Here is a 15,017-nt window from a genome sequence, read left to right on the forward strand (position 1 = left end):
TGGTTTCGGAGCAGATGGCAGCTCGTGCGGATGAATTCTTGACTTTTTGGAAGGTTGTGGGAACATTAGATCAGCACATCCGGAGTTCAGCCGTGACGAGACAACCAGAATGCTGAGTTCCGCCATTATCAGGACTAAAAGTAAATTTCGATGCTACAGTTCGGAGGAAAGCCGACTACATAGGGTTGGGCGCAATCATACGAGATTCTGCTGGCTTGTTTGTGGTAGCCTGCTTTCATTAGTTTCAGGGACATCTCTTCCCATCCTTAGCAGAAGCTATCTTGTGTTGGGAGGCACTTAGTTGGATCAAAGAGAGAGGAGCTGAAGAAGTGCGTGTTGAGGGAGATACTCAAGTCGTTATTCAAGCGCTATGTTAGCTGGTAGAGGAGGATTTCCGAGTTTTGGATTGGTGTTAGCAAACTGTCACGCAATATCAAAATCGATTCCTATTTGTTCATTTCGTTTTGTACGAAGATCAATTAATCAAGTGCCTGATAAAATTGCAAGACTGGGATTATTTTCTCCAAAATCTGATTGTAACCGATATTACCCCTCCTTCGATTATAAGTTTATTGGCAACGGATTTGCATTGATTTCTCCAAATTTTGTTCGATGATTATCCTGATTCAGTCTCTAATAAGCTAATCCACATGTAATCTCTTTTTGTCGCTTTTTTTTTTGTTTGCTTCAAGCATTTAGCCTTACTCTTGTATATATATAAAATATTAATTTTACGAGTGAAACTAAAATTAAAATATGAGATAAGGTGTAAAAATACTTCCAATGTTTACACCTAAGAAATTTTTTACTCATAATATCTAAAATGGTGCAAGTTTATTTTTAACGTTGGCGGTCAAGATTTAAGGTTGGCAGATAAAATTACACAATTTTCAAAGTTAAGGATAAACTTACGGTTGTCCGTAGATGTTAGAGTATTTTTGCACCTTATCATTAAAATATTTTAATTTTATTATGGAAACTAAAATTAAAATATTTTATAGGATTAGTTACAATTGAAAGTGCCATCAAAATAATTTTTAAATTCAAGATATTTCCCCAAAAAACTGGTCAAAATGGCATCAAAATAATTAAAAAACTGAACTATTATTTTTTGATAAAATTATTAAAGATTCATTAAAATGGCTGTTCATGTGGAAGGGTAATTAGTGATTATTAATAATTAATTACCTAAAGTCCAACAATAATCAGGACCACGATGATGGACACCTTTCTCTTTTCTTTCTTACACATAAATCATTTCCCAGAAAGGGATTGTTTTAAAAAAAAAATGGTGTTTTGATTCTTCACTCGCGCTCTCTTCCTCTAATCTTTTCCAGATTCATCTCTTGTGCACACTCATGGCGCCATCTCCTTTGTTGACCGTGTTTACGTTTTCATTATATCTCTCTATTTTGGCCGGACAAGCAGTGGAAGTCCCATTTCACCCGCAGGATTTGCTGCCCTTGCTGCCCAAGGAAGTTGCTTGGCCAATTCTCAATTACCTCAACAGTCCGCTTGACATTTTGCCGACTTTTGTGGGAACTGCCTCGCCTGGAAATGAAGCCGTGGAGTGGAAGGGTGCTTGTTTTTATGAGAACACCGCTTGGATGGAGTTCCACAATAAGACTGGCAGTGAATTTGGTGGTGGCACACTTCATATCGAGGTAAAATATTCATTCTTTTGTTTTCTAATTTCTCTGTAGAAATTTGAAGATTTTTAAGCTTGCTATGTATTGCATCCCGAACTGAATTGGAGCTTCTTTAAGCCTGAAAATTTATTTTATAACGGATAAGGTACAATTTTGGCGTATGGTTATAGGGTTAAGACCTTAATTTCAGGCTAACTAACGGCACAGCACAACAAATCCTGTTTCTTGTACCATTAATCTGAATTTGATTTGTTTTCCTTAAATTGCTTTATAGAAATTTTAAAACTTTGCCATACTGGTATTGCATGATGGAACTTTAGTACTGAATTCAAGCTTCTTATTCTTATCATGATTTACTTTAGGCTTTCTTTGTGATTTGTTTTGTCCAGTTTTAGCAGGCTTTATTGAATTGAATGACATATGGAATTTTCTTGGTGGGAATTCTACTGCTAAATTTGAGATAATGAAGTTCATTTTGGGCAGTAAAAATATTTTGTTTATTCTTTTTGTTATCTATTTTTAGTTGGGTTTTTGTTGAATGTCAGGGATTGCATATGCCTTTGGCATTCTGTGAACTCTTTTCCTTTTTTTTTTTGAGGTAAGTATTTAGGTGTATTTATAGCTTTCTGGATGTGATTTTAGGAGTTAATCTAAAGGCAGAAAACGTTAGGGGTTTCCTGAACTTGGACCAAAAAACCAATTGCTCCTGTGAACTTTGAGGATGTATCACTAGTCCCTTGAACTTCCTTAACATGACATGATTAACCCCCTATTGCTACGTGGCAGAGTAAGAAGGGATTTGGGCCAACTTGAAGCACGTATCACTTTAACCAAGTTTAGGAGGCCAATAGGTCATTTTAAGGAAGTCTAGGGGCCAATAGGTCACTTTAAGTAAGTTCGAAGGGTCAATCTGTCACTTTAAGTAAGTTCAGGGGGCTAATGAAACTTCTCTAAATTTCAGGGGCCAAGTTAGGGGGACCTGATGTATTTAGCCTATTCTAAACTTTTTGAAGAATTTGTGAACATGTTAATTTGTGTTGGATGTGTAAGGAGGTGATTGCCTTCTGTTTGAACTGTGGCATATTGAAATTCTTTTACTTTAGATGGATGATGAAAACCACGGGTCCTCAACTTTTTAGGTGTTTTAAGTAATTCTAAATTAAAAAACATTTTGGAATGAATCTCATGTAAATTTGCACATGTTTGGATGTTATCTTTGAGGAATTGAAGAAAATATGAAAACATTGAATCTTCTTTTATCTATTAGCATAAATGCCTTACTGTTGGCTTACATTGATAATGGTGTGCAGTGGGTTCTAGAACATCAATACAAGAGTTGAATTTCTCCATATATGGTTTCTTCATAAATTTTGTTCTCGGTAGGCCTTTTTTTGATCTATATATTTATTTATTCTGTCCTGGATAATGGGCTATGGTGGTCTCATATTTCTCAACAGTGGTATGTTTTAGCCTGTGATTGATATTACATGAGACTGTTTCTCTCTCTTTTTGGGAAAATGTAATTACAGGAGTCATTTAACATCAAGCAACGTTTAGAGACCGTCCGCTTCTTTAGTATTGTTTCTGTTCATTAACTTTATTTCTTGTAACATCGGCATTTTCTTTTTCTCTCTTCTTATTTTGTCTTTCTATTTGAAATTTTATCTTAAAAGATTTGTAGCTGTGTTTCTGGAGTAGTAACGGCTTCAAAATTGTGGAATGTCTCCAGGTTAGCAAAGCTCATAGCTGGACATGTATGGACCTTTATGTCTTTGCAACTCCATACCGAGTTACATGGGATTACTATTTTCTCACTAGGGACCATACACTTGAATTTGATGAGTGGGAAGACAAGGCTGAGTATAATTATGTTAGTTTTTCTCTTCTGATAGCTCAGGATTTACTACATTTCCACTGGTATTGCTGTGAGATTTGTGTTCAGATGTGGTCTTTTATCCATGTGAAATCAGGTAAAAAACAGGGGAGTTTCGATTTTTCTCATGCAAGCAGGAATGCTTGGTACCCTTCGAGCACTGTGGGATGTCTTCCCCCTATTCTCAAATACTGGATGGGGAGAGAATTCCAATATTGGGTTTCTGGAAAAGCATATGGGGGCTAAGTTTGAAGTACGTCCTCAGCCTTGGGTTACCAATATCAGCGTTGATGATATTCATTCTGGAGATTTCCTTGCAATATCAAAAATTCGTGGGAGGTGGGGTGGTTTTGAGACTTTGGAGAAGTGGGTCAGTGGAGCTTATGCTGGTCATACTGCTGTTTGCCTAAGGGATTCTGAAGGGAAATTGTGGGTTGGTGAATCAGGACATGAAAATGAACAGGTATCAGTAGGGGTTTTTAAGATATGTTCAAGTATAGAATTTCCATATATTGATTTTTTTTTACTGATGGCACCTCTTTATCATCTCTTTGCCTGAACAATATCTCATTCTTTTTGGTTAATAGTGGCATAATCTTCTTCTTGAAATACAACTGCCAAAGCTATACTTAAATTGCTCCCAACCATGATGTGCAGACAGTAAAGGTGAAATATGATCCTATTCAAGATCCCCTTATGGCAAGGGGGATAAAAGAATTCTTTTTTGCTCATGTCGAAACAACATATCCAACAATCGGTTTCTACTCGGGAGATTTTATTTTAATTTTCATTGAGAGTGCATGCTAGAAAATGGCTAAAACTTCATTTCTGCCCTTTGGAATCCCAAGTGAACATGTTTTTTTGTATTAAATGATATAGGGGTAAATTAGGATTCTTTATTTGTTTCTTTTTTTTGGGTGACTTTGTATTTGGAATTTTGGATTGGATTTTAAGCAGTGCTTCATCTATTTGTGGTAGGGGGAAGATATTATTGCTATGTTACCATGGGATGAATGGTGGGAATTTGAGCTGACAAAGGATGATTCTAATCCACATATTGCACTGCTTCCTCTGCATCCTGATCTGCGAGCCAAGTTTAACGAGACTGCCGCGTGGGAGTATGCATTAAGCATGAATGACCAACCATATGGTTACCATAACATGATATTTAGCTGGATAGACACAGTGGATGGGAATTATCCACCCCCGTTGGATGCTAACCTGGTATGAAATTTTTCCATTTGAATTGCATGGTTTTCTGTTTGCGTTTCAACATGATTCTTGCTATATATAATTTCTTTTTCTTTTTTCATCTTTCATTTCTCTCCTGTAATTTGTTGGGTCATTGCATGGGTTGAGTCTGAACCCTTGAGAGGTAGGCTTTCATTTAGATAATATGTCTTAGTTGGCATAAAATAAGCAAGAAAGCAGTTCTCTGTTTTGAGTGTGTATTAACTTCCATATTTGATTGTGAATTGCTTTTTGCATTTTCTTGTGTGGTTCAATTGCTGATATCTTATGGTGTTTCTTTATTTTCCAACATTAAACTGTTTTGCTTGGACAATTTTTGTTCCATTGCTTTTGAAAATATGCATTCATTCAATAGATTAAATAATAGAATTTACAATTTGCTCACACTCCATCATATCAAAGAGGATTTCAAGTATTGTGAAGATGTCAAATAGAGATAGCAAAATTGATGCCTTCAATAGAAACAAAAAAAATTGGGTTTCTGAAAATGATATCCCTTGTTGGAGTGAACAACTTTCTCACATGCAATTATAGAGGTTTTTCAATATTTCTATGTTCTTAATGTTGGCTTTGTGGTCTACAGGTTGCATCTGTTATGCAGGTTTGGAGCCAAATGCAACCTGAATATGCTGCCAACTTGTGGACTGAAGCCTTGAACAAGCGACTTGGAACTCAGGTGCTTTAATAGAATAATTCTGCCGCTTTTCCTTTAAAATTAATGTAAACTGAATGGTTTAAGATTTCCTTTATACTTCTATGCCACAATATTGACAAGATGATAAAAGAAAAGTAATATGTGAAGTTCTTAAATGAATGACTACAAGTGCATATAAGCTACATTTTACTAATTGGAAGAACTAAGGATCTGTAAATTTTTAAATTGTGAAAAATACATCAGTTGATAGTTTATTTCTCTAAGCTGCCAAATACTCAACCACATCCATAAAAGGGGCGGCCCGGTGCACTACGCGTCCCCGCTAAGCGAGGGTCCGGGGGGCAAGCCTTCCCCTGCCAATTTTTGGCAAGAGGCTGCTCCTAAGACTCGAACCTGTGAGCTTTCGGTCACACGACAACAACGTTTACAGATGAGCCAAGACTCAACCACATCCATATAATATAAAAAAAAAAAATTAGCACTGAGTTTCGTTTTCAAGGGATTTTAGATCCTTGAGTTTGGGAATGTTTTGATCAGTAGGTTAATTATGCTTGCATGTGTGGCTTCTACAATCTCTCTCTGCAGTCATGTTATTGTTATATGCCATCATAGTAATATATTTCCAGAAGATGATTTAATATTTGTTCTTCGAGCAGGGCCTTAATCTTTCTGGTATCTTGGTAGAAGTTGAAAAGCGTGGGTCATCTTTTGGTGAACTGTTGACAGTTCCTGAACAGGATGATTGGGTATACTCTGATGGGAAGTCAGCTTCTTGCATTGCATTTGTCCTTGAATTATACAAGGCAGGAGGCCTCTTTAACCCAATCAGTAGCTCTGTACAAGTGACTGAGTTTACGGTTAGTTCTTTTGCTTTGAATGAAATATATGAGATGTGTGTGTCCACAAGCACACATGTACAGTTGCGCACAAAGATATATTTTTTCCTTGTTACTTGGCAAAAAGATATTCACTCAAGAACTCTAATTTGGTAAGATTTAGCTCATGAACTTTGATTCGTTAGAATGTACCCTTATGGATGAAATTGTCACGCTTGACATTTACTGAAATGTACTCCTTAGGTGAAAGTAGAGTTCAAAGCAATTTAAGTGTGACCATTTCTTCCATTAGAGATACATTTTAACAAAAATTGAAGTTGCAAGGTTAAATCTCAACGATACAAAGCTCAGGGGCCAAAATTCAAAATTTGGCCAAGTGACTTAAAAAGCCACCAATTTGAATCCTGGAAACAGCTTCTCTGCTAAGGAGCAGGGACCTTGTGTATTGAGGATTACATATTTTATCATGAAAAGAAAAAGAAAAAAGGGCAAAGTACGAAAAAAATGCTCGTGGTTTGCCTTATTTGCAAATAGAGGTACATGGTTTAAAAGTTTGCAAATAGAGGCATGTGGTATGTTTTTTTTACAAAACAAAGTATTTGAAATTAAACTTTTAAGTAATTGACGACAATAAGAGCATTTTTTTAATTTTTTTTCAATTATATTTATATATTGACAAAACACAGATCCCAAAATCAAATTGAAACGGTGTAAAATGAATTTAAATATCAATTTAGTTCATAAACTGTTAGATTAGTAAAAAACGTAAAATTCTACCATATTGTTTATTGTTTCGATTTAGGAAGTTGTTTTTTTCAGGGGTTATGTTTTGCTGATATGTAAGAATAATTTTTTTTAAGATAAAAATGTTTTTAGTTGTAATCAGAAGGGGCGGAGCCAGCCCAGAGCTCGGGGGGCTCCGGCTGACGGCTCCACCCTTGAGTAAAATGTATCCGGTAGTTCATAGCCCCCCCTAATTTTATTATATTAATGCGTGTTTGTAGTGATATAACAGAATGTTGAGATGGTTGGGTTGGTTAAGAGGCTTGTTTTGTTGTAAAAGGTCATGGGTTCAAACCCCTTGAGTCTCATTTTTTCGCTTTTAGTTTACGAAATCAACATTGAACATATAGAAAATTAAATATATTTACGCTTTTCACTTTGGGCAAAATGAATCAGCTTTATCATATTGGATGCTAAAAAAAATTTCCCAGCCCTGACGTGCTGGAGTTTAAAAAATTACCACAAACTACGTAACTAAAATTAGCCCCCCCAAGTCTCAAATCCTGGCTCCGCCACTGGTAATCAGAACTTAACTGTGTAATTGTAATACTTTGTTTTGTAAGTAAAACATACCACACACCTTTATTTGTAAACTTTTTAACCACATACCTCTGTTTACAAAGTGGGCAAACCACAAGCATTTTTTTTCGTACTTTTCCCAAGAAAAATTTACTTCCATATAATATTGGAATGTTTAGAAATGTCTGGTTCTTTCTTCCTAAGGAATGATACTGTTTTTAGATTGATGAATCTTTAACTTCATTATCCTTATGAATTTGGATTAGATGAGCTAGATGCTGTTTGAAGAAAACATATGTTGATGTTTTTTGGACAAGTGATATATGTACATATTTTTTAATTTGTTATCCAAGTCCTTTCAAGCTTAGTTTACAATCAAATGTGTTAAATGTTCTGAAAATGCAGATTAAAGATGCTTACACACTCAAGTTTTTTGAAAACAACTCAAGTCGTCTCCCAAAGTGGTGCAATGATGGGGACAGTGTGAAACTCCCGTACTGTCAGATTCGAGGCAAGTATCGAATGGAACTACCTGGATACAATACCATAGACCCTTATCCTCACATGAACGAAAAGTGTCCATCGCTGCCCCCTAAATATTATAGAACCCAGCATTGCTGAACAACTTTTCCTTGTTCGAAGTATATCATGGCTTATGTCAGCAATCGATTCTCTCAATTGCGTTCCTTGCTACAGCATGTAGAAACTTCCTTTAGGAAAGGTTGCTAATGTTGGTTGTAAATAAGGCAATGAAAGTGTAAAATTAGGAAGAATAGTAGTGTATATTGTAAGTAGTCAAGGGAACACATATGAATTGTTATTCAAACACTAATAGATTGTCTTATTTTGCTTCTTCCACGACTGGGAAGTTGCTTTTACGCTGAACAGTTTCTAGAATTTTCTGCTACTATTCTGTAAGAAAAATCTCATCAAGTTTTTGTTTTCTGATATGCTTCCACCAGGTACATTTATCCAATGTCTTTATATGCAACTTTAAGTAATACATATTAACTATATATTATTTGGTATTATCGAAGGTTTTCAATGTAGAAAACCGCTGAGATGAAGCTTTTGTTGTGGATGCGGAAAAATCATGCTTTAATTGTTATTTCATCAAATTGTTGCATGTAACTGAATAGTATTAATCTTTGATATAAGCACATATGATATACATGTATGGGGCCTTCCAACAGACTATTTTCTCTGGTAATATCCCTAGGGCATTTACATTGTTGGTTGCTTTGGCATGATTTTGGTGGGCAGCCCTTCTCTTGGACCTAGTGTTGGAACCCTATTGTAAAAGTTATCAGGAATCATCTTCCATATGATTTGAGTGACCAGGTAATGTACTTTAACAAGCATTTTGATACTTGCAAAAGTGTATCCGGGTCCTATACTTGGCCCCACTCCAAATGGAACATAGCAGTAAGGAGGAACTGGGTTCTCAAATCTAGCTGGGTCGAACTTGTCCGTCTCCTGGAATATGCTATTATCCATGTGTGTCCTTTGCTGGTGACCCAGAATGTCTACATGACAAGATAAAATGGTCATAAGCAGATTGACATATTCAATATCTTATAGATGATTTTGTTGATGAACAAGATAGGATGGGACACTCTCATGGTCTCCAATGCCACTCTCCATATGTACTTCACCTTGGGAAGATCTTTCCAGGCTTCCCAGTTTAATAACTCTCTGTTGATCTTGCTCTTAGCTCTCTCTTTCTGTTCTGCATTCCATGTTCATATAGCAAAGCATGTCAGTGTCATGTAATTGACTGAAAATGGAAGTTCTGTTTTGTAGGTGTGTATACCTTGAAGAATGGAAGGTTCATTAGCAAGAACACGCATTAGGAAAGTAAGCTACGTAGAATAAGTGTCATGTTTTATAGTCATAACAAGCATAATGTTGTCCACAATATCCTTGTTAGTTATTGCTGCTTCATTGTTTTCAAAGCGGATGCTAAGCAAACAAGTGACATGGTGATGATAAGAAACCAAGCACTTCTCTCCTCAACTTCCATCATCTTTTTACTTATTAGGTCCTTATCATGTTCCGAACATGTTGGCTTGCTTGGAGGCTGCGGTGGTAGCTTAAAAAATGTAAATTAGTTGGGATTGACAGTATTCCTAATACCATTTCGTGAAAAAACCAATTCCTTATTTATCTCTTTGAGTGCCTTGTTTGATCCCAAATAGAGGAGAACATGTTATTATTGGATGTGAGTGTGTTCGTCAATGGTAAGACCTATGACAACGTGAGAAAATGAAAATTCAGTTCAATTGAGTATTTCATCAAGGACAACAGCTTGTCATATTTTAAATTGTCAATTTTCAGTAGAGAAAAGTCAAATTTTTTTTTTTTATATTGATGAACAAAATAGTAGGTTGTAGAACTGGAACTATAACATTGTCTAGATAAACTGGACCATCATATCTGACATTTCTAAGAGATGCATATTCTTAGTCATCTATGATATGCAGTTTTTCTGGTTTCTACGGATACGCTTCCATGACTTAAAACCTGTGACTATTGCTGATAGAGCTTCTATTGCAGGTGAAAACAAACCTGTTTGCAGCCTGACAATGTACGAAAAAAGTTGGTTTCCCAAAGAGACTTAGCTTTGATATCTGACCATATTTCAAAATTCTCTGTTGAAGCCACTTTTCTGCAGCATTGACTTTCAAGTTCTGGAAAAAGCTAATGCTTTGGCCTATGAAGGAAAATCCTAGTGAGGCTGGAGAGAGTTTTCTTGATGTTGAACTTCTTCTCTGGGTGAAAAGAAGGTATATTGGGATAAGAAACTTAAGAATGATTTCTTTCCTACTTTCTTGGTCTGCCTGTATGTGATTATAATAATATATGGACATCGGATACTCTAGGATGGTGAAGGGAGAATTCAAAGGGAGCTAGGCAGTATTTTCGGGTATGTGAATCAGATTAATCTCAATCATGCACCCTTTAGATGTTCCCTCTCTCATTTAAAATTTTCTACCTGCACGAAGAACTGAACTTGAGACCTAGCAGTATTTGATAGCAGTTCTACAAAAACAAAAATGGTAGCACTTGGGAAATTTGTGTCGTTATGTAGGTTGAATAGTTTCAGACAAGAATCTAATAGATAGGCAGACTGTTTTTGGAGTTCTGTTTTTCTTTTTCTAAAAACAATTATTAAAACTTCCAGCCAAGATGACTGATCAATTACAAACTTGTTGCTGATCTCATCGACTTATGGATCTGTGATTTTACATTTAAATGTTTATTCTCTGAAATATGTCTTGGAAACACACAAGAGAGAATTGAAAAGTCTAATATTATATTAGTTGATTTGACCAAAGGGGGATTGTATTATATTTGCAGGCCTTACATATGGTTAGTTTCTACCTTAGAAAAGATTCTCCTGGAAAATGAAATAACAGCACCTAGAAGATACCAGTGTCCAATTCTTTGCAATGATCAATTGGGATTGAGCTCAAATGGAACCATTCTTGTCCAACTTTCATTTCCTCTGCAAGATTTTGTTTGCTTCAACATAATAAATATGAGAAAAATTCAAGCAACATGTAAGTTCAAAATCTATTTAACATTATTCTTTTATAAATATATGTTTCCCAGTTTATAAACACTTGATACTACTATCCAGAGCCCCCTTTTGCGACTCGAAAATGAAGTATATTTCATGGCTCATGTCAGAAATTGTTTCTCTGAAATGTGTTCCTTGCAACAACATATGGAGAGGTTTGCTTATGTTAGTTGTAAATAAGTCAATGACTGCGTTGAATTATGAAGAATATAGTAGCAGCACAGATATGAACTGTTATGTAGATGATTATTTTATCACTGATATATAATCTCTGATATAAGCATATATGGTATAGCGCTTGAGGATTAAATACATCATTATGTTTGGGGTTTTCCAACAGACCCTGATTCCTCTGATCATGTATGTAGGACATTTATACTGTGGGTTGCTTCGACACTAGTTTGATGGGCAATCCTTCTCTTGGAACTAGCATCGGATCCCTACTAAAGAAGTTATCAGCAATCATGTTCCATGAAAACTGAGTGACAAGATAATGTACTGTGACAAGAGTTTCAAGCCTTGCAAACTCGTATCCAGGACATATCCTTGGGCCCCCTCCGAACGGAATATAGCAGTAAGGAGGAACTGAGTTCTCAAATCTAGCTGGATCGAACTTGTCCGGCTCTTGGAATATGTTATTATCCATGTGTGTCATGCTGGTAAGCCAGAATATCTAGATAACAAAGATAGAATGGTCATCATAAAGCTGATCGATCAAATCAATATCATATAGTTGGTTTAGTTTATGAACAAGATTGAAACTTTCACTTACTTGCCATCCTTTCGGAATAAGGTAACCGTCATACTCAATATCTTTGACAGCTTTCCTAAAGCCACCAAAGATAGGAGGGGTCACTCTCATGGTCTCCATTGCCACTCTCCATGTGTACTTCATCTTGGCAAGATCTTCCCAGGTTAATAACTCCCCTTTGCCCTTGCTCTTAGCTATCTCTTCCTGTTCTGCATTTCATGTTCATATAGCAAAGCATGTTAGTGTCAGCCATGAAATTGGCTGAAAATGAAAGTTCCGTTTTTTTATAGGGTAAAAACCTTGAAGAACAGCTGCATAAATAGAAGGTTCATTAGCGAAAAGCCGCATCAGAAAAGTGAGCAGAACAGATGAAGTGTCATGCCCCGCAGTCAGAACAAGCATAATGTTGTGCACAATCTCCTTGTCAGTTATTGCTGCTTCATTATTTTCGTTGCGGATGCTAATCAAACAAGTGATGAGGTCTTGGTGATCATTAGCACCCTTCTGCTCGAGTTCCATCCTCTTTTCATTTATGAGGTCCTGCACAATGTTCTGAACTTTTTTGCTTGCTTGGAGGCTGCGGTTGTAGCGTGTGAAAGGTAAATCAATCGGGATTGACCACATACCTAATATCATTGCTTGGAACCAATCCACTAATGTATCTCTTCGAGCGCCTCGTTCAATACCGAATAGAAGAGAGCATATTATATTGAATGTGAGTGTCTTCATCAATGGCAACACCTATTGAATCACAAGAAAATGCAAATTCAGCTCAACTGTGTTCCTTGGCTATACAAATTGCATACGTAGTGTGGTTAGTTTAACATACCTTGACCTCCTGCTGGCCTTGCCAGTGATTCTGAATATGCAACCTGACTTCCTCATCCATTTTTCCAACATATTGCTTCAAAGATTCAGGCTTCAGAAAGGACATAAGAGCGCCCCTGACACGCTTATGATCTTCACCGCTTAGTTCCAAGATGCATCGATCACCCAAAATGGCCCTGATAGACTGTGTTTGACTATTGCTGATGCAGCTGCTATCAGCAGTGAACACAAACTTGTTTGCAGCCTGGCCATATAAGAAAACAGTTGGTTTTCCAAAGAGACTTAGCTTTGATACAGGACCGTATTTCTCAATTCTCTGTTGAACCCAGTTTTCAGCAGTATTGGCTCTCATGTTTCGGAGAAGGCTGATACTTTGGCCTATGAAAGGAAATCCTAGTGATCCTGGAGGAACTTTTGTTGATGCTGAACTTGCTCTTCTCTTGGTGAAGAGAAGGAAGATAGGAATAAGAAATGTAAGAATGATCAAAAGGGTATTCATTTTTCCTACTTTCTTGCTCCAATATGTGTGGAAGAAAGAGAGAGGGTGAAGGAGAATTTAAGAGGAGAAAGAGTATTTGTCAGTTTGTGAAGTGGAATATTTCTTCAATGGGAGTTAAAAATATGCCATAAGCTGCAAGGAGAGTTAAACATATCCCACTCCTTGTAAGATGTGTTGTTTTATGGGTTGATTTCATGAAAGAATTTAATATTTTGGATCTTATCTTAAACAATTATTATAACTAACAACCATTTCCAAAAATGGCTCATCAAATTAGTTGACTTCTTTACTGAACTGTATTTCCCTGAAATACATATCTGAGAATTAAAAAAAAGTCTAAAGCATAGTCTAGAGCTAAGATTCTAAGAGATCTTCTTCTTCTCCTTAGGCAACTGGTCATTAATGGCGGCTATGTTTTATAGTACCTGTTAGCAGTTTCCATTTGTGCCAGATTTGACTTTCATATACTATTCTTACAAAAAGATGGCCGGGAAAAATGAAAGTGAGTGTTTGTTTTAGTTTTTCAGATGTCTTTAGTTTTTCATCCCGAATAATAGATACTTTCGGATAGAAACAACTGCTGTTTACATGCAAAACATATTTAGAGGGCGAGCCTTGGCGCAACAGTAAACGTTGTTGTCGTGTGACCAAGAGGTCACGGGTTCGAGTCTTAGGAGCGGTCTCTTGCCAAGATAAATTGGCAGGGGAAGGCTTGCCCCCAGTACACCCTTGTGTTGGGACCCCTCCCCGGACCCTCGCTTAGCGGGAACGCGTAGTGCGATCGGGCTGCCTTTTTTTTTTATTATTATTATTTAGACAAAATTACCTTATCATATTTTTATAAAACACGTTATGCTCAATAGAATTTCTATTTCATAATTGCCCTTTATATTTCTTTAAATAGTTAAAATGATACCAATATTAATAAAAATCACGAGAATACTGAAGTAATTCATATATGAATGCATGGAAAGATTTAATTATTCTAAATTTTTAAAATAAAAAATAACTTATGTTTTTTTAGGGGAAAAGTATAAAAATAAACCTTGTGTTACACCTGTTTTCGAACAACACTCGTGTGGTTTAAAAGTTTGCAAAATGGTACATGTACTTCATTCCGCTAGTAAACACATACCAACTTGACTAACGGTGTTAAAAGTTAAAGAAAAAAGAGTTAATTTGGTTCTTATATTTATTTATTTTATAAATTAACCCCCTTATTATTTAATTATCATAAACAAACCTCAAAAAAAAAAATCAATTACACCATCTTCTTCGTCTATTTTTAATTTTTTTTCTTCTTTCTCTCTTCTCTTTGTTAATTTCTCTCTCTAAAAGCTCTATAAACCATGAAAACCCTCTGTATTTTTCTTTTTAGCCTTCTTTTTCATGTCTTCAATAGCTTTTATTTTCATTTCAAATTTCATTTTCATGAATTTAATTGTTGAGCTGATCAGCCCACCTTCACCCTCAACAATTAAATTCATGAAAATGAAAATAAAAGCTATTGAAGACCTAAAAAAGAAGGCCAAAGAGAAAAGTACATAGGGTTTTTATGGTTGAGAGCTTTTAGAGAGAGAAATTAACAAAGAGGAGAAAGAAAGAAGAAAAAAAATTAAAAAGAGATGAAGAAGATGGTGTAATTGATTTTTATTTTTTTTTAAGGTTTGTTTGTGAGAATTAGATAATAAGAGGGGTTAATTTATAAAATAAATAAATATAAGAACCAAATTAACTCTTTTCCCTTTTACTTTTAACACGTTAGTCAATTTGGTACGTGTTTCCTAACG

At 35.9% G+C, this 15,017-nt stretch overlaps 2 protein-coding genes across 2 annotated transcripts; one reads left to right on the forward strand and one right to left on the reverse strand.

Moving 5' to 3' along the window:
• Positions 1-1,224: 1,224 nt before the first annotated feature.
• LOC136219061 (uncharacterized) lies at positions 1,225-8,516 on the forward strand. The gene is made up of 7 exons (XM_066006282.1): positions 1,225-1,664; positions 3,379-3,519; positions 3,620-3,985; positions 4,501-4,746; positions 5,357-5,449; positions 6,085-6,285; positions 7,972-8,516. Exons 1-7 carry the CDS (start codon positions 1,359-1,361, stop codon positions 8,185-8,187), a joined length of 1,569 nt encoding a protein of 522 aa, XP_065862354.1. The 5' UTR covers positions 1,225-1,358; the 3' UTR covers positions 8,188-8,516.
• A 2,672-nt stretch (positions 8,517-11,188) lies between these two features.
• Positions 11,189-13,227, reverse strand: LOC136219062 (cytochrome P450 716B1-like). The gene is made up of 4 exons (XM_066006283.1): positions 12,730-13,227; positions 12,200-12,641; positions 11,922-12,109; positions 11,189-11,822 (listed from the first exon to the last, which is right to left on the reverse strand). Exons 1-4 carry the CDS (start codon positions 13,225-13,227, stop codon positions 11,523-11,525), a joined length of 1,428 nt encoding a protein of 475 aa, XP_065862355.1. The 3' UTR covers positions 11,189-11,522.
• Between the last annotated feature and the right edge of the window lie 1,790 nt (positions 13,228-15,017).

Source organism: Euphorbia lathyris, chromosome 2, assembly GCF_963576675.1.
Source record: "Euphorbia lathyris chromosome 2, ddEupLath1.1, whole genome shotgun sequence".
Classification (NCBI taxonomy): Eukaryota; Viridiplantae; Streptophyta; class Magnoliopsida; order Malpighiales; family Euphorbiaceae; genus Euphorbia; species Euphorbia lathyris.